The sequence below is a fragment of the Gekko japonicus genome, unplaced genomic scaffold, assembly GCF_001447785.1.
Source record: "Gekko japonicus isolate JY-2015 unplaced genomic scaffold, Gekko_japonicus_V1.1 scaffold375, whole genome shotgun sequence".
In the NCBI taxonomy this organism is placed as follows: Eukaryota; Metazoa; Chordata; class Lepidosauria; order Squamata; family Gekkonidae; genus Gekko; species Gekko japonicus.
Window position 1 is genome coordinate 63447 of NW_015173134.1, and position 26367 is coordinate 89813.

Consider the following 26367-nt stretch of genomic DNA (forward strand, 5'->3'; position numbering starts at 1 on the left):
TGTAGTAGGAAAAAATATGCGTATTGTTTATTTTTTACATATTTTTATCCCACCTGTCCTCCAAGAAACTTTGAGCAGTATACACTGTCATTTCCAAAATCCCACTCCCTTTATCTGCCTGAGTTGTGTGTGTTTTTTTTTTTTTAAAAAAACTCTTCATATGCTTATAAGCACCAGTAACCTCCTATTTTAGAAAAATGCCTTTCTTTGTACTACCTGTCTCATAAATGAATTGGAAACCATAACTGCTTTACACTTCTTTCATCAACTCTTGTTTTTTATTTGAGCCTGTCTCTCTTGGAATTCTCCTTGACATTTGAGTGTCTTGCCAAATTAATTAATTGGCATTACCTTTGTATGCCTGCTCCATGGCAGGATTGATAAATAGAGGTGTAATCAATATGACAGCTTTTATTGCTGCAGTGTAAACATTCTTGTTTCTCTTTGAAGTGACATTATGTTTACACTGGATCCATGTACCACTCTCCATTGGATGCAGCAGTACATTTCCACTAACAGAAGGTGGGGTGGGGATTTTGCCAATCTCCTACCCTGTACTTAAGATCGGCAGCTCATCCTTCATTGTCCAGGGTTGCCCGGCTCCCCAGCCTCCCAATGGGACCGTCCTCCCCTTACCTGGGAGATCAGCAGAAGCAACCCCCAAAGGAAGGAAACAGCCCCTACGTAGTGTGCCGCTAAGCTTTGGTGCAACCCTGAGGGCTGACGAGGGCGAGTTGCCAGATCAGCGGGAGCCAGGAAAAGCGCTAACCGTCTCCACCTAGGCTTACACACCTTAGTGAGCCAACGCAGATCGAAGGAGCTTGGAGAGAGAAGAGTGGGGCTGGACACCCTGATATTCCCAGGCACAGTCAAGGGGAACGGCATGAGTACGGGGAAGGGAGAGACGAGGCAGATGGGCGGGTCTTGTGCCCCAGGTCAAGATAGCGATTGTGGGGAAGGGTGGAGCTAGGGAAAAGAGGGATATGGGGCAGGACAGGCCCTATTGGATAATGAGGGGAAATGGGGCGGAGTAACCACCCTATAAAAAGGGAAGCTTCCCAAAAAGCCAGGAGGGAAGGTGGCTGAAGGGTTTGCTGGTACAGGAACCAGCCAGACATGGGGAAAGAGTGGGTTTTTGGCTCCAGTGTCCATTCTGAGGCCTAGGAAGATGACCCTGAAGGAGCTGAAATCATGGCGGAGGGTTTTGGGACAGACACGGGACACGCCTCACATTCATGCTCTTCCTGGGAGTTCCCTGTCTCCCCCCAGAGCAGCATTTTGGGAGTATTTCAGGCTGCAGCAGGATAGATGTCTTCATCAGTGGAAATTGCCGCAGGGCCCAAAGCCCACAGTGCTTTCAGTCATTAAGAAAAGATGATGGAAGATTTCACTGTAGGAATAATGGTACAGGATAATACAGACAAAACATGGCTCAGTGCCACAGGAACGAGTCCCATGCTTCTCCTTCCCTTTGTGTGGCAGGAGTCAATTAGTGATTGTACTTTGCCACTACATCTGAACTGGCGAATTCCAAGTCAGGATTGTGAACTAGCTTTAAATTTTGGCTTGGAATTCCTATGTCCAGTGGGGGAAGCAAATAATAAATTATCAGTTCAGATGTAATGGCCAACTATGATTTGTGGAAATAGCTCGTTGACTTCGGGGGCACAGAGAAGGGAGTACTTGAACACAACGCTCTGTTCACATAGGCCTTTGCCCACATAGGTACTTTCCACCTATTTCAGGTGTCTCTCAAATGTTTTGATGTGAGGGACCTACTTCTAAACTTCCTGTTCTCTTCACCACCCGTTTTCAAAGGGCCCTTTCCACCTTCGCAACACAAAGCACAAGAACTTCACATCATCTGATATACCAAGCAAGTTTTATATGTTATTGTTTCATTTTTAGTATGTACATATAACAGGCTAGATTGGAGTCTAGTAGCCAAAACCGTAGAGACCAATAAGATGTTTTTTTGGTATAAACTTTCAAGAGTCAGGGCTGCGGTGGCTCAAGTGGTTAAGACGCTGAACTGCAGACCGGAAGGTCAGTAGTTCCACAGTTCGAGACCTGAGTGCCGCATGACGGAGTGAGCTCCCGTCTCTGGTCCCAGCTTCTGCCAACCTAGCAGTTCGAAAGGAAGAGATTGCAAATAGATAAATAGGTACTGCTTCGGTGGGAAGGTAACAGCGTTCCGTGTTTAGTCATGCCGGCCACATGACCACGGAAATGTCTTCGGACAGCACTGGCTCTTTGGCTTGGAAACGGAAATGAGCACCGCATCCCTAGAGTTGGCTTCGACTGGCTTTCAAGCAAGGGAAACCTTTACCTTTACCTTCAAGAGTCAAAGTCCCCTTCAGAGCTTTGACTCTCGAAAGCTTACACTGCAAAAATCTTGTTGGTCTCTAAGGTGCTACTGGACTCCAGTCTAGCTGTTTCTCTCCAGACCAACACTGCTATCCTCTGAAACTAGTATAAGAGGCTATACATCATGACTGCTTTGCACTTCATGCAGAGGTTAATCCAAATTGGCCAATAAGCTTCCCAGATTTCACCCTGTTCCTCCTCTTTCTCCCACACAATTCTGTTGCAGGTGAATCAGTAACCTACGTTTGGGTCCCAACTCACAGTTTGAGAAGCCCTGGCCAGTTGTAGTGCTGTATTTAGTTCTGCAATGTTTAGCTGATTGATTGATGAAAACATTATGATTTTTAAGGAGGTCATGCAGTCATTCTGTCATGCAGTCATTCTTTAGGTTTATTTTTAACAAGTCCCTCATGCAGATGGCTAGCACCATCTTAGAGTGAAGGCGGACTTAACATTAAAAAGTCAGTCCTTTTGCCCACACAATGAGCCCAGCTTCCTTCCAGTTTTGCCATTAGAAAAATAAAAGTAGATACTATCAAACGAAATGCTGGTTCAGCAGACAGGTCTCTTACCATGTACTGGATTACCCAGTGTATGTTTTGCATTGCTATTTTCCCCTTATTTTAAAGAAGTAAAAACCTTTAAAAAAACAATTTTTGGGTGAGAGGAATCTGGACCCAAAAAGTGGGGGTGGGAGAGAGGAAGAAGTATCAACACTGTACAGGCAGTCTCTGCTGTAAATATGAGGAGGGCTTATTTTTCAGAGCTTTACCCAGGAGATGAAACCGTGTCTCTGAACAAAATACACTGAAGCCACTTGCAAACTGGCTCCACTGCTCAGTAAATATTTTGGCTGCCTTCCTCTCTAGAGGCATTCTCCCTTCCTTCTCTTTCACAGAGGATATTATTTCTATTAGTGTGTGTGTGGGGGTGAATTTCAAATGGGCCTTTAGATGTGCAAGGGGAAGGGGTGGGGGGGGAGAGAATCTAGTGCTGGAGTGTAAGAAAAAATCCAGGTGTATTAAAATGGAGATTCTGTGTGTTGAGCCATTGTCTTGAGGGTACTTTGAATCTTCAAACCTAAAACAAAACTGGAAGTCATTTTTATATGAAATAGGCCATCCTAATTTATTACAATGTATCTTAAATACAAATTTCTTTTTGTAAGTCACACTGATAAATAATTTCTAGGATACATTGCTAGTCCTGCAGAAATTACTTCACAACAAAAAGCTTGTGTCTCTTAAATGAAGCATAAAAGAATCATCCTTTTTCCAGAATCTTTCACTTGAATTTGGAAGACAGAAAATAGTCACGTGTTAGATGTGTTTAAATATCTTTCTTTTTAAAGCAGAATATTTTACAAGTTATTGCCCATCTAGAATCTTTCATCAAATGATGCAGTCATGAACCTGTTTATACGTCTTCATTGACTTTCCCTCATTTATAATTTTGAGAGTGAGCTTATTCTTCAGACTGGGGAAGCTTTCAGTTTCCAGTGTCCACTCACCTTCAGGACTGAGGGTTGCATCTTGCCCAACCATTCCACAGATGCAAGTATTGCATTGCGCTTGGGTTGGGCTAGATGACCCTGGAGGTCCCTTCCAACTTTATGATTCTATGACTTCCATCCACGGAAGCACACTTCCGTACCTCTCACCATGCTGCAGCCCCAAATGCTTCAAAAAATGTTGTTCCTGATGGATGGGGGACCCCTAGGATAGCTGGGGAGGGGACCAGAAGTCTGCCACGGGGGGGGGGGTGTTTGATGAAAATCACTCCCAACCTTGTGTGTGCAAAAATCTCAAATAGAATTCAACCCGTTCTTTTTTGAGAATAGAGGCGTGTATGTACATAAATGTATGTATTATGCAAATCTGAAATACTAGTTTGAGCCAGTTTGGTGTAGTGGTTAAGTGCGCGGACTCTACTCTGGGAGAACCGGGTTTGATTCCCCACTCCTCCACTTGCACCTGGATGGATGATCTTGCGCAAGCTGTAGCTCTGATAAGAGCTGTTCTTGAAAAAGAACAGTTTCTGTCAGAGCTCTTTCAGCCCCACCTACCTCACAGGGTGTCTGTTGTGGGGAGGGGAAGGGAAAGGAGTTTGTAAGCCGCTCTGAGACACCTTTGGTTAGTGAAGGGCAGGGTATAAATCCAATCTCCTCTTCTTCTTCTTCTTCTTTAAGCTATATCCGTTGTAGATGTGGGCAGGGTAGGCATGATATCCAAATGTATAACTTCCCTTAGGTTGAATCATTGACTGTCTTTGATAGACTATCTGTTATTCCCTTGCCAGAATATCTATGTCGTATTTGCATTCCTTGTAGAAAGAAATTCAAGCCATGAGTCAATGCAGCCATCCCAACATAGTTACATATTATACATCTTTTGTGGTCAAGGATGAGCTTTGGCTGGTCATGAAGCTGCTAAGTGGAGGTAAGTTTTTTTCTCTGTGTGTGTGTGTGTGATACGATACAGCCCTATATCTGCATTATCTTACCTAATCAATCTGCCATCTTAGGGTGTCCCTCAAGTATCTCCTCATGAAGTATTGGATTTCTTCTGTCTCTCTTCTGTCTGTCATTTCCTTCAAGGTTGCTCTTATGCTGGTGTAGCACATTAACTGGATCTACAGTAATACTGTCAACTCACACTGTGTGGTGTTTCTTTCCAGTTCTGGAGCTGTTTTGAAATTAGACAGATACTGCGTATTTCTAAAGTTAAACTGAAGGGGAGGGACTTTTTGCAAAAGCACTCATAGCTGCTAAAACACATCCTTCCTTTGGTTTTCTTTTTTTGATAGGTGGTGGGTGGGGTGCTGAAATTGTTGGGAAAGTCATCTTGCTTCCGATTCCCCTAAAATTACCTTCACTCTGAATTGGTTTTGTGCCAGTCATCCCCAAAAGTCCCACCTCTCCTCCAGGGCTCTGAACCAATCCAAATGATTGTCAGCCAATCAGAGCCGATGGAACTCCACTGGAAGGGGGGGGGGGGGGGGGGTGAGCCAGCCATTGCTTAAGAAGGTTGAAGAAAAACTTAGCCAGGCTTTTTTTTTGGCTTTTAGTTAGGACTTGGAGTCGGCTTATAGAATAAAATTTGTTTCAGTGAGGCAAATAAGCATTCTGTTAAGGGCCTAACTTGTGTGTATGGGTTCTGTGGACAGGAACTGCTGAGGTAACCTGTGGAGAAAAGTGAATCAAATCTCTCTTCAGGGTTTATTTTTTAACCTGAGGCTCGACTACAATGTAGTTACTCTAATTGGGGAAAAGTTTGTGACCTTTGGGGGTGAAACCAAGAGCCAGTTTTACTTTATATGTTGAAGCCATCCACATTTACCCTATATAATACTTTATTTTGTGTTAAATAAACCTTTGTTGTTCATCTTTACCTGTGTTTTGTCTGTCTAACCAAATATATAGGAAAAAGCAATTTCTATTTACCTCACAAATCATACAGCCTTGGTTTAACAGATACCCACATAAGAGAGCTTTCAGAAGCACATAGCTTACACGCTACCAGTCCTTTAATTCAAATCTTGTGTCCCCCTTTTTTATTTGATTGTGGGTGGTTGGGATTTAAGGAATCTATAGGACAGGCCAGAATGGGGGACTGGACATTCTTCAGTCCAGTGGGCAGTTGCCTCAGAGTCCCCCCCCCCCTCTAGCCACTACAGGCTTTGTGGTATTGTAATGTAGCCAAATCAGGTGGTGTAGTGTTGCAACATCCATCGTGCATGGTTCCAAATTCTCTGGCTGCTGCTTCCGCATCATTTGTTTCCTTCCCTGGAAGTGAGCCAGCCATTTGGGTAACCAAGGCGGTGGTGTTTCAGAAATCAATGAGTCTTTCATGCTGAAGATGTCTTTGGGAGAACTTTGGGAACAATCCGGATTTTTGCAGGTCTCTGTCAATGTGTGCATAGATTGAAAACAAGAAAAGTTCCTTATTTCTGAGTTAGGCCCAAAGATTTGCAAGATGATTCTGGAGGAGAATCTCTTTTCTCTCCTGTAACCTTGGATCTTAAATTCCTAGGATCAATGCTGGATATAATAAAGTACATTGTCAACAGAGGAGAACACAAGAATGGCGTCCTTGAAGAATCAATAATAGCAACAATTCTTAAAGAGGTTTTGGAAGGCTTAGATTATCTACACAGGAACGGGCAAATTCACAGGTATGAACATGTGGAAACAGTCACAGCCCAATTTCTTTTACATTTCAGCGCCTTTTTTTTTTGGTAATTCCCCAAAACTTAATGTTTTGTTGTTGGGTAGGGCAATGCTCAGAAAGATTGAAGTTTCTTCTCTTGGTGGTCACTTAGGTTTCCTTATGTTATCTCAAAATGGGGAATGACCTGGGCCTGCTTCAACTTTTGGCTTGCTCTGATTGGCTGGGTGCAGCATGGAAAGAGCTGGCGTTCCACATGGGATATGATGCAGCTGAGGGCTCAGGTCTGCAGTCTTGGAGAGACAGTCTCTTGTCTAAATGATAAGCTTTCTGAGAGGGGAAGAATGCCAGTTCCCCCTCCCATTTCTTTTTAAAGTGGCAATTTGTCCTTTTTAAAAATGAGATGATCATGTAATCGGCATGCGTGGAGTGGCATTTAATTTATCCTGTGGCACTTTTCTCAGTAAAGAAAATTCCATTGAGAGTGACAGTGTCTTTCGCTACCTGAATTTACATGCTTCCTATTTGTTCATTTTTGCAGGGATTTAAAAGCTGGTAATATTCTTTTGGGTGAAGATGGCTCAGTACAAATAGCAGGTAATAAAAATTAGAGCATTGAAGTTTGTGTCTGCTGGGTGTGGGAGAGAATCTGAGGTGTGTTGAGATCCAGTTGAATTTTAACGTTCTAAAAGGCTGTTTAAAAATGCAAGAATGTTCATTGATGATGCGTTCAGAGTACTCAGAAAAACATTTCAGAAATACGTGTCACTTAATCTTGCACGGCATCAATCTCTTGAGCTGGATCCCACCATGTGATAGCAGAAGTGTTTCATGTAATACAATTCCATTTTCACAAGAGGTACTGTAAGTTCAAGCACTGATTTTTCATTTCCCATCGGTGTTGCTGTAATAAACAATCAAAAGACTATTTGATCCTGTCATTAGAGTCTGCTATTGATATGTCTTGATTGAAGAAGGTCATAATGGGGTGGAGGTGCTGAAATATACTTTGCACTACGTCATGTTTAAGCAGAAATGCAAAACAGGACATGGTTAAATTGACCTAGCACTAGGGGTAGTTGCAGTGCTTTTGCTTGTTCAAGAGCTGTTGTGCAAGCAGAACTGATCTGTGGCATTCAACCCTTTGCGTTGTAGTGGCTAAAAATATGAGCTCGTAAGTCCTCCATTAAATCTCCCTTGTCCTGAACTCATTAAGGAGACTTAGACAAACCATTCCCTCACCCTCTTTTGCAACATGGGGATAACAATAATGTTCTCCTTTTTAGTTCTTTTTTATAACTAATGAAAGTGGCTTCATTGTCAAAAGTTTCTATAACGTTAACTCTGCGTAGCTGCTATTCCATCTCGTGACTTAATTCTGTTCGTCAGTAAGGAAAGATATGTATACTTGCAAATAAAACCAAATTCTGTACCAGGTGCTCTAAGAGAACCAGAATGCCACAACCTGTTTAAAACCATGGACATGGCTAAAAATGTACTTGTGTTCAATGGTTTTGCTGTGATGGTTGGTGGAGAGTTTGACAAGTCACTGACCTCTGCTCCAGGATAAAATCCTGCATCCTGTCTCTGATCTGAGCATGAATCATGTGTTGCCTCACTGTTACTTTTTATGGTATAAACGTCTTGAAACGTTGATATATGTATTAAAGAAAATAAAGTATTTTTGTAGCACTGAAACTTTTCCTGAGGACCAGTTTCTGCCCCTGTGTAGTGACAAGGAACTCATGTGACAAAAAGCAACTTTGATGGAACTGCATAAAGAACAGTGTGTTCTCCTTTTACTGCAGATTTGACTGAATTAAACTGCAGATGACTAAGGTTTACAATAAATGTAAAACAAAGCCTACCTAATATTTGAGGTATCTTTTTACACCCCCATGATAAACACCATTTTAAAAATTCCATGAGTCCACTGTTGCCGCAGAAAGTGTAGAAGCTTTCAGAATTCTGGGGGTTCGATCCCAAGACGTCTAGCAGTAGAACAGCTCTTGTGTACTAGGGTGGGTGGTTTTTGCCAGTTCCTCCCTTCTACTGCAGATTCCCCACTTTGCCCCCCTTACCGTTCCTAAGGATCCCTTATTCCATGGGGTCAGAATTTGGCAGGTGCAGTCTCAGTGGGCTGCTGCTGAAGGGGTGGAGAGCGCAGGAAAGTCCCATTCTGATAGCTTGTCTCTATGTGATGCTTTGGATCCAACCCTGTACAATGAAATAAATTGTTAGGGACTCGGAGCTTGAATAGAAGCTTAAAACTAAGCTGCGTTGAACATGTGGTGGCATAGGGTCTTAGGGTTAGCTGTAGTTCTGATAATGAAAATTGTGTTTATGACCAGGGTAGAAATGGTGTGTGTGTTTTCCCGATTAAGTCCTAATTTCTTAATGCTTATGTTTGCTCTTTTAGCAAAAAAAAAATTGTTAGAGATAAACGGAGAGGTTTGCTCTGGCAAAGCTGAGAGCAACTGTTTTTTTTTTAAAAAAACTGCTAGAATTCGTTTGGAGAATCCATGCTCTTGATTGTGGTTAAAGCAGAGCCGTTTCATTAGTAGAATCTGAAAAGAAGCAGAAACTGATAAAGATTCTCTGCACCCAGTGAAAGTGAGTTGTGTTCTTTTTGATCAAGGGCTCACAAAGAATCTCTTGACGATGCTGCTTTTTATCTTCTAGGGGGTTGTGTTTTTCTTCTATCGTATGCTTGGAATTCATGCACTCTCCAGTTTCAGTTCTGCTCGAAGGCTACTTCTTGATACGAAATCATTTGGCTAAATCTAGGCTAAAAGCAAGGCATGCCTGTGTCTTTGTGAATGTGGTATATCCTTGGGCACAAGTATTTTTACAGGTGTACTCTTTGAATGGCAAGCAGCATGTTTGTGTACACTGTGTAGACAGATTTTTTTTAAAAAAAACACTTGTTCGCTATAGTGGCTAATATTACACGGTGTAATGTTAATAGTTCCTTGCATTTCTTGCACAGGGCTCCACAAAGTCAGTAGCTTGCCAAAAGGTATGGTTGCCATGACCAGTTTGGGGCAGGGGTGGCTCTTGCTTCTGACACTGCAGTGAGGCATTCCATCAGACACCTGCAAAGCACAATGTGGTTGCAGAAACAATCCTTTGTCCATCTTCCTATACATGGAGCCAGAGGCAAGCATGGTAGGGCCATGGATGAGTGGTAGAGCACCCACTTTGCATGCAGAAGGTCACCAGTTCAATCTCCAGCATCTCCCATTAAAAGGATCTGGTGGTAGATGACACGAAAGACTTCACGAAGAGGTGCTGCCTGTCAGAATAGACAATACTGACATTTATAGACAAATGGTCTGACTCAGTAAAAAGGAGCTTCATGTGTACTCATAAGAGAGCTGTTTCCAAACAGGCTTTTGAGTTTGCTTGTGAGAGAGATTTCAGGGGTATATTTCTTGTGGCTGTGCTGCTTCAAACTTTCAGGTGGGGGCTTTCACATTTGCTCACTTGCATAAAAAGCCTTTGGCATATGGAAATCTTGCATGTCTGGAGGGGCTTTCTGTTTTAGCCTTCTCCCAGGTGAGTTGGTGTTTCTAAATGTAGATGGGATAGATGCTTCACTTTAGTCCTAAATGGGTTGTTGTCAAGGCTGACTTACAGGAGAAAAGATCGGGTGGAATCAGCTGTCGGGTGTATGAGGTGAAATTATAATAACTCAGATAGCTTTGTAATTACATTAAATTCAAGGTAGTTTGTTGCCAATAAGTAGGTGTTTCTGCTTTTGCACAAGGTCTTTGAAACTTTGAGGAGAGAGGCATTCTTCACAGTGTCTGCTTATCATTAAAGTATAAGTTCCTGAGTTTCACTGACTCTTAAGGTTTTGAAGGCAGGTTCACACAACCAAATGCCCCAAATCCTTCTCTATACACAGACCAAAGGCTCATTCCTTTCTTAAGAGCTATGTCCATTTTCACTGGGGAGGGATTACTTCTCTACACTAGAAGCTCTGTCCCTTTTTGCCTTCTTCCCAGTCCTCAGTCACTACTAAACTGTCTCTTCTTCAACTGTCAGTTCCCAACTGTCATTTCTTAATTGCTCAAAATTCCGTTTGAACAGTCTGTCGCTCAAAGGTTCTCAGACAATGCAAGAGTGGCAACCCTTGACAGTCCGTCACACCTTTGTTGAAGAAATTCAAGAAAAGTTATTAAAAGTAAGGCATATAGTTCAGTGGAGTCGTGGTGCACATAAGATAACAAAGGACTAACTGACTGCACTACTTATGCTAACGGTGGCACTGCTGCTTGTGACAGCTGAAGCATGATGTTCCAGAGCTTACAAAGAGTGCAACCAGGGGGTGGGTGGAGGAGAGGGGATAAAAAGGGAATGCTCTGTACCTCTCTCTCTCTCTCTCTCTCCCTCCCTCCCTCCTTCTTTTCTCTCCTTATATATAATTGTGTTTTCGTCTCCCAACGTTCGATGTGCGCCAAAATAGGTTGGCCGCATGAACTGCCAGTCAGAAGATACTGTCTGGGTTGGCTGGCTGCTTTGTGGAGTCCTGCCCACGTCAGCCCCGGCCAGCGTCTTCGGCTCACTCTGCTCTGGTCCTTGGACAGGATGGGACCATCTGCAGGGTAAGCCAGGGGAAGGCCTCCACAGGCCCAGCCGACCATGTGGCCTTCCTCAGCCTGCAGCACCGAGAGGGAATCATGGCGCCGGTGGAGGGTGGCTCGGCTCACAGGCCCGAGAAGGACTCCTTCACTCGCCTGCGCTCCACCAACAGGTACGACGGTGGGTGGGAGCCAGTGAGCCACGGTGAACGGAAGGCGGTGGCTAGTGTGCCCTGCAGGCCCAACACCGAATCATGGTGACGCCACCTTCCTCGGGCCCCAGGCCACGCCAGCACTCCCTGACTCGCCGCCACTCCAAAAACACAGGGAGGCCTCTGGGACGGCCACCTACTGTGCCCCATGTCCATCCCCGGCGCGCCCCACCCTGGAGTCTACAACTCCGGCGAGGGCCAGGAGCCGTCCGGCCTCTCCTTCCCCACTGCACCATGCGTCGCCAGCCTCTCTCCCCCCTCACGCCTTCTCAAGGGAGGGGTGGCCTGCGGAATCTTCTTCGCCACCACGCAAGACCGTCTTCGCCTCCTGCACCCGCCACCTACGATCATGCCCCCACCGCTCCGAACATGGTCTCGGTTGCCTGCGTCCTCACACAACGCCCGGATGCCTGCCTGCTCACACCACCCAAATGCCTCCATTCCTGCCTGTGGACCAACTCTCCAGGGACGCTTCGCCACCCATCCTTTGCCGCTCTCCCTGCTCCCGGTAACTGCTGCTACTGCCGGCTGCAGCCACTGGGGCAGACATTGGGGGCCCCGGGGAGGCTGGCCTTGATCGTGGAGAGCCACCCCCCCATCTCCTTGCTTTCCCTCTGACCTTTCTTCCTTCTCTCTCTGTCCTTCCTTCCCGCTCTCCCACTGCCTCTTTCTAGCGCTCGTTGTCTTTCTTTCCAGAGCGGGCCTTTTCCCCTAGTGGTCTATAATACAGATAATGCCAGCCATTATCTCTTGACTTCCCAACCAATCACAGGGCTTTCTGGGGTGAAAGCAAGTCCCCCTCTCCAATACCACATTCACAGTTGAACTGTGTGAACTAATTAACAGGCTCTCAAGATGACCTTGGCAAGTAACTGTCAGTCTGAGGGGGAGTTAGCTGACACCTGCAAGCACTCAGAATGTCAGAAGATGAGAGTTTTAGCTGGAATTTTCCTCTAAGATGGCTTCTCTCTTGACAGTTGCCTTATGTGACACTTTGGGACATGTAGTTTAGAAAATGTGTTTGCATTATCATATCAATGTTACATGTCCTTAAAATTTGGGTGAGAATTGTACCCAAGAGCAGACCTGTCTTGGGTTTCGCACTGAATCCCCTGACTGCTCTTCTGGCTTAGTAGCCAGAATGAAAAAACTGTAGGCCAGGGAAGGCTGGAAACAGTCATAGATGCATGGTTGTAAGATGGAAGAGTTCCTTCAGAGTAGACCCACCAACAGACTAGAGTGAAACTATCTTGGTTCAGTACATTCTCAAGTACTTTGGTTTGGTCTGTTTTAATCACTTAAAATCATGGCTGTGTCACTGGAGCCAGTGTTTACTGATCTGTTGACAGTTAAAATTTTTTGCCTTTATGAGGGTTCTCCCCCCCCCCCCCTAGCAGGAGAGAAACTGAGGTGAAGTATGCCTGCTTTCTTGTTACCTTAACAAAATAAAAGCCTGTGAATTTATCTGCTGTGCTCTATTCATTAAAAAGTAATTGCTTCTGAATACTATTTAACAGTTACTGGCTCAGGGCAGCTCTTGTGGGAGAATGAAGGGCTTGTTGTGATGGACAGCTTTATTACTTCCTTGTCTTAAGCTTTAACAGCAAAGTGTGTATTGACATGCACAGCTCCAATTAATGCACAGTTTGCAATAGAGAGTTGTGAAATGTTTCGAAATTTCGAAACCCACAGAAATGGTCAAGGCTTTTATCTGCTAAACTGTAAATGTTGTGCATGTGTGTATAAGGTTGGATCCTAAGGAAAAGGAGTTCTTTTGCACACGTTCTCCTTTCCATTGCAGCTTGAAATGCTGCTGGGGGGAGAGGGGGTGTCAGTGTGTCCTCAAGAGCAGCACATGTAACATTGGGGGTCTGCAGTGGAAGTAAGGAATTGGTGAACCTTGTCCTTCCTGCTCGGGAGGAAGCCTTGGGATCCAACTAGGGTTGCCAACTCTGGATTGGGAACTTTTTTTGGGGGGTGGAATTTTGGGGAAGGCAGGGTTTGTGGAGAGGAGGAACAGTAGCAGAGTATAATGCTGCTCTCCAAAGCTGCCCTTTTCTCCATGGATAGTGGTCACTGTTGTTGGAGATCAGTTGTAATATCAGGAGATCTCCAGGCCCCATCTGCAAGTTGGCAACCCTAGATCCAGAAGAAAAAAGACCAAATGGTGCAAAGGAGAAAAAATCTTTTATTATTATACAACCCCTACGCCTTTTGCGTGCAGCTTCGTCAGGGGAGATTTTTCAGATTCTTTTTAGTATTGTTCCCATGCATACACTTGAACAAACCCCTCAACCTTTAAAACTCTAATCATGGCATCAAATCCCAAATAGGAAAGTAAACAATCATGCCTGTAGATTTAGTGCTGATTTCACACATGCCTGTACGTAAATCTCTGGGTAAATCAGGAGCTGCGTGTGTGAACTGGCTCCATGGCAAAGGCTTTGTCTGAAGTATGCAAAGTTGACCTGAAAGTTTCTGCCTGGGATTGCTCTCAGACAGTTTTCACATGTCTGCATAACAACTTGTGATTAACAAGTATTTGTGAATCTGTGCTTAGTTTTGCCTGGATCTTTTTGGGCGCACAAGTAAATATCAGCTACCAGAAATACCCACAAGCTTTTTACATGCCATTACAGTAGTGAGATATGAATTAATCTATGGGGAAATTTGTATGCTTCCCTTCAATTGACACTTCATTGGCGCACACTGCCCTCCCAGTATTTTAATTACTTTCACCATAACCTTTGTACAACAGGTAGCAGTCTCTTACAAACTTAAAGTAACTTGAAGCAAAATAAATGTGAAAAAATTGTTCCCTTTGTTGCACATACTTTCTTGAATGCATATCTAAAAAACCAGTATTCTTTAAGTTCTCTATGAAGTGCATGGAAATGCCAGCTTGTGATGCCAGTCTGAAAAGAAAAAAAGGCCTCCTATTCAGTGTCTTTGAGTATATTTATGTTTTTAATAGATGAGAGCAAATATTGCTTTCTCCTAAAAGCATGATTCATGAGGAGGAGCAGCTTCTTATGGCTTGTAACTCTTCTATAAACTGCAGTGTGACACCTATTGAATGTTACATTCTCAGCTTTACTTAAATAGAAATGTCATATTTTTATGTAGTGTCTGAGTTAAAAGTAGCATATTTACCTCAGTACACTAATCAAATGCTAAAAGTGGATTCTGTTTCTCTCGTGTCTCCTCTGGTTCTTAGATTTTGGTGTTAGTGCATTTTTAGCTACAGGTGGGGATGTTACCCGTAACAAAGTAAGGAAGACGTTTGTCGGTACGCCGTGTTGGATGGCACCTGAAGTCATGGAACAGGTACATGGAGACTTGATTTATGTGTTTTGTATTTTACATTGAGTTAAACGCATTAGTGCTAATTTAACTCTCTTTCCCCTCCTGCTTTCTGTGGAATAGGTGAGAGGCTATGACTTCAAGGCCGATATTTGGAGCTTTGGAATAACAGCCATTGAACTGGCAACAGGAGCCGCACCTTACCACAAGTATCCTCCAATGAAAGTAATTACATTTAGAACATAAGCAAATAATCTAATGTTACGTAAAAGGTCTTCTCTGTTGGTCTTCAAACAATATAGGACTATATGTCTGCCTTTCTTTAAAAAAGGTAATTTTGAACATAGTTGAAATTTAGGATAAACTGCATGACAAGGGAGCTAGGGGTGTGCATTTGGCTGTATAAGAGCCGAAAGATAGCTAGAAAATACCTTATCAGTATTTATCAGCTATTCCTTCAGCCAGATATTGGAGGGGAGGGCATTTTTGGCTGCCAGGCACTCTGTACATGTACCAGTTCTGCGGGGCTTGGATCTTCCCTCCACTTCAGTTTCTGCTGCACAGACACACTGGTTTGGCATCAGTCCTTTTTTTTTTGCTTCCCCCTGGCCCCCACCATTGGAAACAATGGAGGAAGGGGCACTTTCTTTGGGGGCCCATAGAATTGGACCCCCTAGTTCAATCTTTCTAAAACTAGGGGAGGGGGTCTTTTGAGGAGAGGCACCAGAAGCTATGTTCTCTATCTCAAAAATAGCCCCCCAATCCCCTGGATATCCTTAGATAGATTCCCCATTGACTACAATGGTCCCATAGGGTATGATGGAACCAAAAAAAAATATTGAGATTTCAAAAAAATCCAAATCCAAATACCATACTATTACTGGAATTTGGGGGTTTTTTATATTGGGTTCAATATATCCAAAAAATCCTAATTTTTTTGTTTTTGGTGTACACCCCTAGTAAAAACCATGAGAAAAATAAGGGCATAGGGATTTCTAACGAACTGGAGACTCCCCCCCCCCCAAGTTGAAGAACATGGGCTTCTTTTTGGAAACTAGGTGGCAAAAACAAAGTACACCAGTGTTGAATCTTTTTGCGACACATCTTGTCCATTTACCAAGTAAAACACCAACCTTTCTGGGTTAAAAACCCAGAATGTGACGGATGAGCTGTGTGTTTCTGGGCTGTACTGCTTTGTTAGTTTATTGTCATCTGGGACATGTGTGACTGCCAGGCCTACTGGTGTGCCAGCCTGGTGTGTATTTTGACTTTGGACCTAGTGGGAGTCTGAAAGCCTGGCACCGTTTTCAGAGAACGATGTCTCCGTAGTAGCCCATGTGTTCTTTGGATCTGTTTGCTCAGATTAAAAACAGCTTTTAGACTATACCTGCCGAGTAGCTTCCTACACTGTTGGTTTGATGAGGATGCTCTTATCACCCCCTTTCTCCCTTGATTTCCTTCTGGAGGCAACCTTGGAGTTGTTGATTATATGGCAATTGCTCTGCTCTTATGATTTCCCCCTCAATCCATGGGGTAGACTGTTAATGCAGGGAGAGGCTAATACACTGTGTACAAGCATTTTGCACAGAGCCAGGACTGACCTTAGGGGCTAGAAGCAGTGGAGCAGTGCTAGAAGGAGTGGAGCTGGGTTCTCTTGTGTTTTACTTTGACACCCTGGTACAAGCTGGGGCTAAAAGGATGCGAGGAGGTGGCCATGGTCCAGGCTGCAGTTGGAGGGACAAGGAGAAGGAGCTGAAGCGGAGAAGCCCGTGGAGACCCTGGGCTCAGTTGCCTTTTAAAACATGCAGCCAGTCGTTTATAGGGTATCTTGTGTGGATGCAGGTGTATTTGTTTATTTACAAAATCAGGGGTCATTTCGTAGAAAAAGAGCTAGGGGGACTCATTAGCATAACTCATTAGCATATGCCACACCCCCTGACATCACCGGAAGTGTGTCCTCCCCACAGTCGGCGGCGACCTCCAGTGGGCACCAGCAGGGAGCTCCAGGCCCCGCCCTCCCGCACTTCACCCGGGGGGATGGCGTCCCCCCGCGTCCCCCCCCCAAATGACCCCTGTACAAAATTTATATCCCACCTTTATGTCCAAACAGGGGAATCAAGGCAGTTAACAACTAAAAGCAAAATGTTTTTTAAAAAAATCATAAGATCAGGTAAACCAAATATTAAAAAAACCTAGCAACTGAAACATAGGGCAGGAAGTAGAGGTCACTGAGGCAATGGCAAAGGAAACAAACAAGGCTTCATTTGCTGGTGGAAGACAGTGATGGAAGGGGGCAGATGAATATCTGGCGGGGGAGTTGCATGATTTTGGAAGTTACCAATTTCAGAAATATACAGCTTTCTTTGGATGTTATCCTGGATTTCCATTTGTAAGCAGAAATGCAAGTCATGTTTAGAAAATAGGTGTTTTGGAGTTGCGGGGTGTTTGTTTTTTTTTGAGGCTTTGCACTGTTGAGTCATCTGAGCTTCTGAATTGTAGAAGAGTTAAAACCGGAAATTCTATTCTCAGTGTACAGCTGAATAGTTAATTGGAACACATTTTTTAAATCCACGCGAGGAGGATTTCTCTACTGAACTGAAAGATAAACTGGACTACCAACACATTTTTGCCGCCTTTGTTATTACTTGAAAGACGGATGAGAGCAGAGTCCTGTGAAGCATAAAATGAAAAATAATTGGTGGTTATAAATTATAGTAATTTTATAATGTTAACCACTTACTGTAAAGATGCTAAGTTCTACATTTATGTACTGCAATAAGCCTAGATACCTATAGATATTTATTTTATACATTCTACTGCTTTTGCTTATATTCTCTTGGACCAATTCTTTAAAGAAAGGAGAAAAGTTGAAACAGGTGCTACATTCTCTGATGTGTTTCACAGGACTGGGGAAAATGGTTATGGATTCTTGAGATCCAGCCTGGGATAACTGAGAATAATCACAGCACTCAGCTGGAATACAGTAATTTGAGTTCTGAGACCACAGCCTGAAACACTCAGGTGCCTGACCTGTCATCCCCCCCCCCCCCGGATGTCTGTCTTTAGACTTCCAACTCTTATATTAATGCTTCATTTTTCAAAAGGGTATGTCAAGTCGCTCCCTATTCCTCATTTCGTAGCAAGAATGGCAGAATTAAAAATATTGCTGAAAATGTAATGAAGATGTATAGTAGGTCCTGGTTAATTGATAATATTAATAGCAGTCTGCTAAGAGGGAGCTGCGGTGGCTCAAGTGGTTAAGACACTGAACTGCAGGCTGTGGAAGGTCAGTAGTTCAGCAGTTCAAGACCCGGGTGCCGCAAGACAGGGTGAGCTCCTGTCTCTAGTTCCAGCTCCTGCCAACCTAGCAGTTCGAAAGCAAGAAATTGCAAGTAGATAAATAGGTACCACTTCGGTGGGAAGGTAACAGCGTTCCGTGCGCCTTGGTGTTTAGTCATGCCGGCCACATGACCACGGAAACGTCTTTGGACAGCGCTGGCTCTTCGGCTTTGAAACGGAGATGAGCACCGCAACCCTAGAGTCGGATTCGACTGGCTTTCGAGCAAGGGAACCTTTACCTTTACCTTTAAGACATGTAAACATGGGACTGACCTGGGGCTGGTCAGATTCACTCTGGCCTGTGAGACTGCATGTTCTCTTTGCCCTGCCCACTTCCTCCTTTTCCATGGTGACTTTTTTACCCCCTGCTGGCCTGTGTTAACGCTTATGTCAGGGTTTAGAGTCTGATTCAGAACCCTACATAACAGCAAACTGTCGTGAGCAGTAATCATGGTTGTCTGCAGTAGTCAAGGGTTGGGTCTGACAAAGAATGCATTTTTGGGGGTGGTGCATTATCCAGCAGTGAATTCTCCTGCACAAAGAAGAAGAAGAAGAGATTGGATTTATACCCTCCCCTTCACTCGGCGTCTCAGAGCGGCTTACAAACGCCTTTCCCTTCCCCTCCCCACAACAGACACCCTGTGAGGTAGGTGGGGCTGAGAGAGCTCTGACAGAAACTGCTGTTTCAAGAACAGCTCTGACAGAACTACGGCTTGCCCAAGGTCATCCAGCAGCTGCAAGTGGAGGAGTGGGGAATCAAACCCGGTTCTCCCAGATTAGAGTCTACACACTTAACCACTACACCAAACTGGCTCATACTTGTGGTATACTAGCATTCTGTGGCTCACTGTGGATTTCCCTTAATATCTGACCTCACAAATCGTTATACGTAATCACCAAGTGATGTTTGTCTCTAAATATCCATATATCGCTTTCCTAACTTTGCACCCCCCATTCTGTATGTTCTAAATTTATAGTAATTGTTCATGATATAAATGTTTATTAAGGGGTGAATTAGTACTTGAATTATTTGACTAAAACTGTTTTTTCATGTCCCTTGTTTGGTTTCTATATAGGTGTTAATGCTGACATTGCAAAATGACCCTCCAACATTGGAAACGGGTGTGGAAGATAAAGAAACGACAAAGAAGTACGGCAAGTCCTTTAGGAAACTAATTTCATTATGTCTTCAAAAAGACCCTTCTAAAAGGTGTGTGCTTTTTAAAAAGAGGTTTCATTAAGATGATTATTTTTGAGCAAACATTAAACTAATGAGGCATGTTGACCTGTTACATGTTTCTCTGTCAGCCCCTGACCGCTCTGCAGAAGAAGGGGGAATTGTGTGACATCATCTGTTGACTTACCTCCATTAGTTCAGATTTAATTTTCAGTTGATGTTTTATGATGGGTTGAATCTAGAAATAAGGGAAGTTATTTCCATGGAAAGTGTCTTCCCTGCCTCTCCCCTCTCCCAAATGCACCCCAAACTGCTGCTTTGGAGAGATGGGGTACCCACAGGAATAGTATTGGGGGGGGGGAATCAGAAATCTGCAGCAGAACGGTGAGGGCTGGGAACATCAGTGGAACTAATGAAGCAAACCATGAATCGTTACGTTGCTTTTTCTGCAGTCAGTATGAAGTAGTTGGCACCACAACCGAGAGAGCAGGATTTCATGCTAACAATTGACAGTTGAAACATGAATGCATACAATTAAATTAACCTTGTGAATCTCTTTGACTGCTTCTCTTTCCTTTGTGTAATTTGTTTCAAGATAATTATAAACAAATTCCTTTTCCATTAATTCTTAAGTCCCCAAGGCACATACTTTACGCAAAGGTCTACAGTGAGGCAGCAAATTAAAAAAACACTGTTATTTAGTTTGAAATGTTTGAGAACATATTTGCATCCAGCTGCATACTGAGTATGAGCAATCTACTGTTCTGTCATTGGACTGAACTAAAGCAGATGAGCAGTTATTTCCAGGAAACACCCATCAAAGCCTACAGTTCTTACAAGCCTACCACGTATGGTATAGTCTGAAAGTATAATGGACAGTTAGTTGTGTGCTAGCTCATCCTTGAAAGCTGGATGAACTTTTTCTTTTATTTGTCAATTTAAACATCCAGTATGTCATTCCCTGTTGTGTCATGCCTAGCCACAAAATGGCCCCCATTCTCATTTTGCTTGGGTGGTGTGGTCAAAGTCCCTGGGCTGCCTTGATCTGCTTAATGCTACTCTCCTCAAACATCCCAGCGCTTCAGATATGTAAATGCTGCTGGACCTAGGAGCTCCTCACCTTCTAAGTTGTTCAGAATACCTTTTGTAGCTTCAGAAAGCGCTAATGGTTGAGGAATGTTGTGGCTTTAACAAAACAGGATGTGTCTGAGCAGAAACTGGTTCCAGTTTTTCAAACAAAGCAACTTTTCTGTGCTATGAAAATGGATTGAAGCAGATATTTTAAGGGAGGCAGATGTATTGCTCACTGAATGTTTTGGGAATAAATGGGCTAATCACTCGTAATTTTATGAATCATCCATAATTTTATGTAATTTTACAAATATGAATTTTACAAATGATTCATAATTTTACGAATGATTGGTATAATCCATTCTTAAGCTACAAGCTAATTTTTATAAAGTCATTTGGGACCTTTCCGTGGAGTGAAGGAGTACATTTCTGCTTGATTCTCTAACACGTATTGTACTGGTTTCTCAGTGTTTGTAAACTGATACCCTACCCCATAGCTATGCACACCTACTCTCTTGATTTTTCATGTGGTTGCTGTGTAATTGATAAGTAGAAGAACAAGGAAGCAAGCAGGGTGAGAATGAAGAAATCCTTTACAAAATATGTCCTTTAAGATGTTTGAGGGTAGTTCAGTGGTAAAGAACATGAAGTTCTGAGGTTCAGCTGGCATTTCCATTTAAAATGGGTTTAGGTAGAAGAAGTTAGGAAAGACCTTTCTTTGCCTAAACACCTGGAGAGCTACTGCCAGTGAGAGTAGACAGTAGTGACTTAGATGGACGAGCAGCTGGATTCAGAATAAGGCTGCTTCATATGTTGATAGGGCTGCCACTTCCTTATTAACAGCTAAAGTTGGTGATCTCCATAGGCCATTGTGAGCTAGTATGTTTAACTTCTCCAGCAATAGTTGCCTATCTACCAGAGTAGCTTTTATGCATGGCTTATTTTGAGAAGTATTAAGAATTACAAGTTTAAAACTGATTAAGTGCGGTGAATCGGAACAAGTTGGCCAGTACGTCATTCCCCAGATGGTGCTTTCTGTCAGGCAGGTCCAGAGTTCCCATTCTCGCTTTGTTCCTTCAGAGGATCTTATGCCCCATTCTTTTGCCTTTTGCAATCTGTTGAAGACACACAGGTGTTTGCTCTTCTCCAATAACTGTCCTATGTACCTTTTTATTTTAAAATGTTGGAAGCCAATTTGCAAAATAGGTCAAGTGATTAATTAAAAAAAACATTTTCCATATCTAACAGATTCTACTATGTGTATTTGGGTTGTACTCAAAGAGTTTTTATTTATCTCGGCGCATAACCACATCGGTTTCTGATCCTCTGTATACATTAGGGATAGGCAGAAGACTGTAATATGGGAGAACCAGGTTTGATTCTCCACTCCTCCACTTGCAGCTGCTGGATGACCTTGGGCAAGCCATAGTTCTGTCAGAGCTGTTCTTTCAAGAGCTCTCTCAGACCCACCTACCTTGCAGGGTGTGTGTTGTGGGGAGGGGAAGGGAAAGGAGATTGTAAGCTCCTCTGAGATTCCTTTCGGTAGTGAAGGGTGGGGTATTAAATCCAGTCTCCTCCTCCTCCTCCTCCTGACCAAAGTGCTGAAAAAAATAAAAAAAATCAACCTGTGAAGATGTTGCTATGCCAGCAAGCAAAACTGGATGGAGGAGATGAGGGTTGTACTCAGCCAGTCACACCTGGAGGAAGCCAAGCCACAGTGGCACTGCCAGTATCTTGAGGGGTTTGCCTTGGACTCAGCTGGTCGCTGTGCAGGTCTGGGAGGCAATGACAGGCATAAGCCATGTCTGTTCCCTTCTGCACCACTGGCCGCAGTAGTGCTGCCAGTGCCTCAGTTGCTTGGATAGAGATCTGACCCTCGGTGCCAAGTAACATATTCTGGTGTGCTGCTGTTTGCACGCATAACCCCTGTCCCTAATCTAAACTGTAGTATTCTGGTTTATAAACCCTCATTCTGGATATTTAGCTTCCACAAGGAATACATTTTTAGCCACTAGATGTCAGCTGAAACGCAGAAATGCTGAAGCTAGCAATTCGAGCAGCCTTTGAAAGGTCTACGTGAAAAATGCTGGAGAATCGCAGTGTCCTGAGTTGTATTAATGAGGACTTGTCTTTTTCTGTCTGCTCTGTTGTAACGTCTTCCTGATCTTTCAGGCCCACGGCAGCAGAACTTTTAAAATGCAAGTTCTTCCAGAAAGCCAAGGTAAAGCACTTAAAGCTGATATTCTTACTGAATTCTCTTAATTTTGGTGTATGTTTTCCCCCTGCTTTCTTGAGGCTGGCTCTAATTATAACGTTGTTTTTGCAGACTAGAGAATACTTGATTGAAAAGCTTCTTACAAAGACCCCTGACATAGCACAAAGAGCAAAAAAGGTAAGGTTCCTTGTACCATTTAGTGTTGTGGCAGACAGTGGGGAATACAGGAGCAAGCCATATTTATGCTTCGTATGTGGGCCATATTCAGGTTTACTGTAATTGTAGTTTGGAATTCAATGTGTTAAGTACATGGCAGGTATTACCTAAAGGCCATTGTAGGGTTGGTGGGGCGGCGGGGGGGGGGGAGAGGATTGGGCCTCTGTCCAGCCATTCATTAATAGATCAGTGCTGCCGTTAAGAGCAGGCCTGCTGGTTGCAGGAACAGGCAGGACAAGGGAAAGGAACAAAGGAAATTCTCAGTGTTTTAGTAGCAGCACTGCAGTAGCTACTGGTGCTGTCACAGTGCTGGTGGGGGCTGGCTCGGGTTATCAGCCAATTCAAGCAGGCAGCATGGTCGACTTGCTTACAAGAGCAAAAAGCAGGCAACCCGGAAACAAGTTTCTGCTTGATCCACTTCTTTTTTTAAAAAGAAAGAGATGGTGTATGTGTTCTGGGATTCTTCTTGCTAGGGAAACGCTGCAATTGCTTATTCCTTTTGCAAAGCTTAGGGAGGGGTGTGCATGTGGCAAAATGCGCAAAGCCCAGTGTATTCAGGAAAGCAAACAGAGCCTTCGTGTTCAGGAGTATGTTGGTTAGTTGGCAAGTAAATTTTGAGAGGGGAAAAGAATAATTTTGACATTTTACTGTTTTAATGTAAAACTATATAAATATTATTAGAGATGTACTTTTGGGGAAAGGCTACGTATAATCAACCATATTAGCGTCAAATGATTTTCTTCCCTCTTTCTGTGTTGAGGATATAGTTCCGCTCACTTCTTTCCTAGCTTCTTGGTAATCCTTTTCAAATCCCTCTAGTGGTTGCTCCTCAGCATTGCTTGTCCGTTTATAACGTATAGCAAACTGTTATTCTTTTTTGGAACTAAAGTACCTTTTTAGAACTAAAGTATCTACCTGATGAAGTCCTGAAACAGATTCACAAAGCCAGAATGGTACTCAGCGAAAAACATGTTGCAAGACTGTATAGAAAAAGCCTTTTCTAAAATCTTCCCGGCTGGGGCCAGATGGCCTCCTGGTATCACTACTGTGTTATTTCTGTCACCCGTACAAATGGCTTGCCAGATGGCCAGGCCAACATCTCCATATACAAGACACTTTGACACCTTTGCCAAGAGAAGGTGACTTGCTGGCGTCTTCCCAGGCCTGGGACAGCTATGCCCAGTACATTAGCACATCAAAAGCATTCCCTGACATGACACATGGTTAATAGCAGAGGCTGGAGTTGGATGCCCAACTCCTAGCCAATCAAAACATACCTTGCCTGACAACGCATGGTAATCAGAGATGGGAACACCTTCCCACTCTCTAACTATTGGGTAAATGGCTATGCCTGGTGGTGACGGAGGGGGAGGTATATCGGCAATGATCCATATGGGAAATGTAGGAGTTAGAGGAGAGAATGGAGTTCTTCTCTGGAAAACAAGGAGTTCTTTTGGATTGACTGTTTGCTGTTAACATGGAGGGAGACTCTTAGGCAGCCGAGCTTGACTAGCTGCCCACAGCACCATGGGGTTCCTTTTCAAGATTCCCTGGTGAGACCTTGGACTGTTTTCATCTGATACCTCTGAAAGCTTGGTAACTATGACTTACTTCTAGTGTGTAGCTAGAGCTGAACAAGCTATAGGTATCTATTGTTTCTTATCTTTTGCTAGTCTCTTGTATGCTTTTCACTGAATAAAGTTCATTCATATTTGTAATTGTCTCTGATGCCGTAATTGAACTCCCAAGGCTAAATCTTGTATCTGGGCTGACCATAGAGCTACCACTGTGAGACAATAATTGTGTGCATCTCTGAGTTAGAGTTGCTGATGTGTTAAGTCCCAGATGCCAGCTAAGAGGTTGAATCTCTGCTCTTAGGCTAGGTGGGGACCCCTGTGAAGAGATTCTGGTGGCAAAATGTCGTGAAGACCAGCGAGAGTACAGACTGTCTTGTGGATTTTTGTTTCATGTGCTGAAATTCAGGATTCCCTTTCACCCCTGGACTGGGCTGAGTGGGTTAATCCTGTACAAAGACAGGCCCAAAAGAGGCAATAACAGAACACCACTAGTGGTCACATACAGCTCTCAACTCAAAACAGTTCAAAGCATCATCAACAACTTGCAACCTCTCCTGGATAATGACAGTTCTCTTTCACAAGTACTGGCAGGCAAACCTTTCTTGTGCACAGACAAGCCCTCACCCACAATAATACAACATCTAATTTGAACATGGACACTGGGACCAGAGCTTACAATAAACCCAGTTGCTAACTTTGCTGCCCCATACACCCAGATAGCACAATCACTGGACCTAACAACCCCAACTACACCATCTCAGTCTTATTCACATGCTCATCTTCTAACATTATATATACCATTAAATGCCAGCAATGCCTTCGGTTCTCTACATAGGGCCAAACCTTGTGCCAAAGGACAAATGGACACAAATCTGACATCAAGAATCATAAGACTGAGAAACCTGAAGGAGAACACTTTAACCTTCCAGGACATTCAATGGGTGACCTCAAAGCAGCTGTTTTATCGCAAAGGAACTTCAGGAGCAGACTAGAAAGAGAATTGCTGAGTTGCAAGTTATTACAACACTCAGAACAATGGAATCCCCAGGACTTAACAGGGATATTGGTTTCTTATCTCACTACATATGCTAACCTCATTCAGCCCTTACATTTGTATTCTTACCAATCCCCCAGAAGGCCTATACATCCTCTTTATTTTATTTTATTTTATTTTATTTCTTATTTGGAACAATAGATTAGAATAGCAGATTGGAATGTAACGTAATGAATAGTAGAATGTACTGTAATTTGGAATAGTAGATTGGAATGTATTTTGTTGGTCTGGGATCAGGGGAAATAACTTTACACGTCCAATTGCCGCGCTTCAAAGAAGAAGATGCTGGAAGGTCACCTCCATGCTTGAGGAGATGGATAGAGCATAATGGCAGGGTTTCAGTTAATTACTCTCAACATTTCACAATTAAGGATACATCTGCCCATCAGTCTCCAATTTTGAGAAATATATTTCCTTCATTGTGTTTTCCCCCTGGAATTAAAGCCAAATAAATGGTAACCATATAAACCATATAAACCAAGCTTGTTATTCCTGTTTGTTGGTCCTTGAATCTGTTAAACATCTTCATTATGCTGTATGCTAATTTACTGCTCACCCTCTTCCTTTATGTATGGACTGGTAATATCTGAGGAAGTGTGTGTGCACATGAAAGCTGATCCCTTGAACAAAACTTCGTTGGCCTTGAAGGTGCCACTGGACTCAATGTTTGTTCTGGTGCTTCAGACCAACATGGCTACCCACCTGAATGCTATTTGTATTGTCCAGAATGGTGTGGGGTGTAGTTTCCCCCCTACTGCCTAGCCAGTAAATCAGTTCAGTAAACTGGTAGTTTCTGCTTAGTTATGAGAGCGAGAATACAGAAAAGCTAAACTAATTTTTTGTCATTCCTCACTGGAAAAAATGTTGGATCATTGTTACCCACCACAGAATGATTTTTTCCCCCCAGCTGACAGCGGATGGCATCTGACAAAATAGGCTAAATAAGGATGACAATGTGAAGTTAGAGGGCAAATTAACAATTAACAAATCACTGAATCCAGACGACAGGGGCACCAGATTTTTAAAAAAGAACTTCAAATGTGAAACTTGTCAGTTGTCTAATTGAAAAATGCATTTTATCCCT

General features: G+C 43.4%; 1 protein-coding gene across 1 annotated transcript in view; it reads left to right on the forward strand.

Annotated features, from left to right (window-relative positions):
- Positions 1–26367, forward strand: part of STK39 (serine/threonine kinase 39) — a 176883-nt gene that overhangs the window by 54676 nt on the left and 95840 nt on the right. Inside the window, 8 exon segments of the mRNA XM_015422180.1 lie at positions 4697–4805; positions 6399–6540; positions 7075–7130; positions 14549–14658; positions 14758–14859; positions 19050–19183; positions 22394–22442; positions 22548–22613. Of these exon segments, the coding sequence (XP_015277666.1) occupies positions 4697–4805; positions 6399–6540; positions 7075–7130; positions 14549–14658; positions 14758–14859; positions 19050–19183; positions 22394–22442; positions 22548–22613 (768 nt within the window).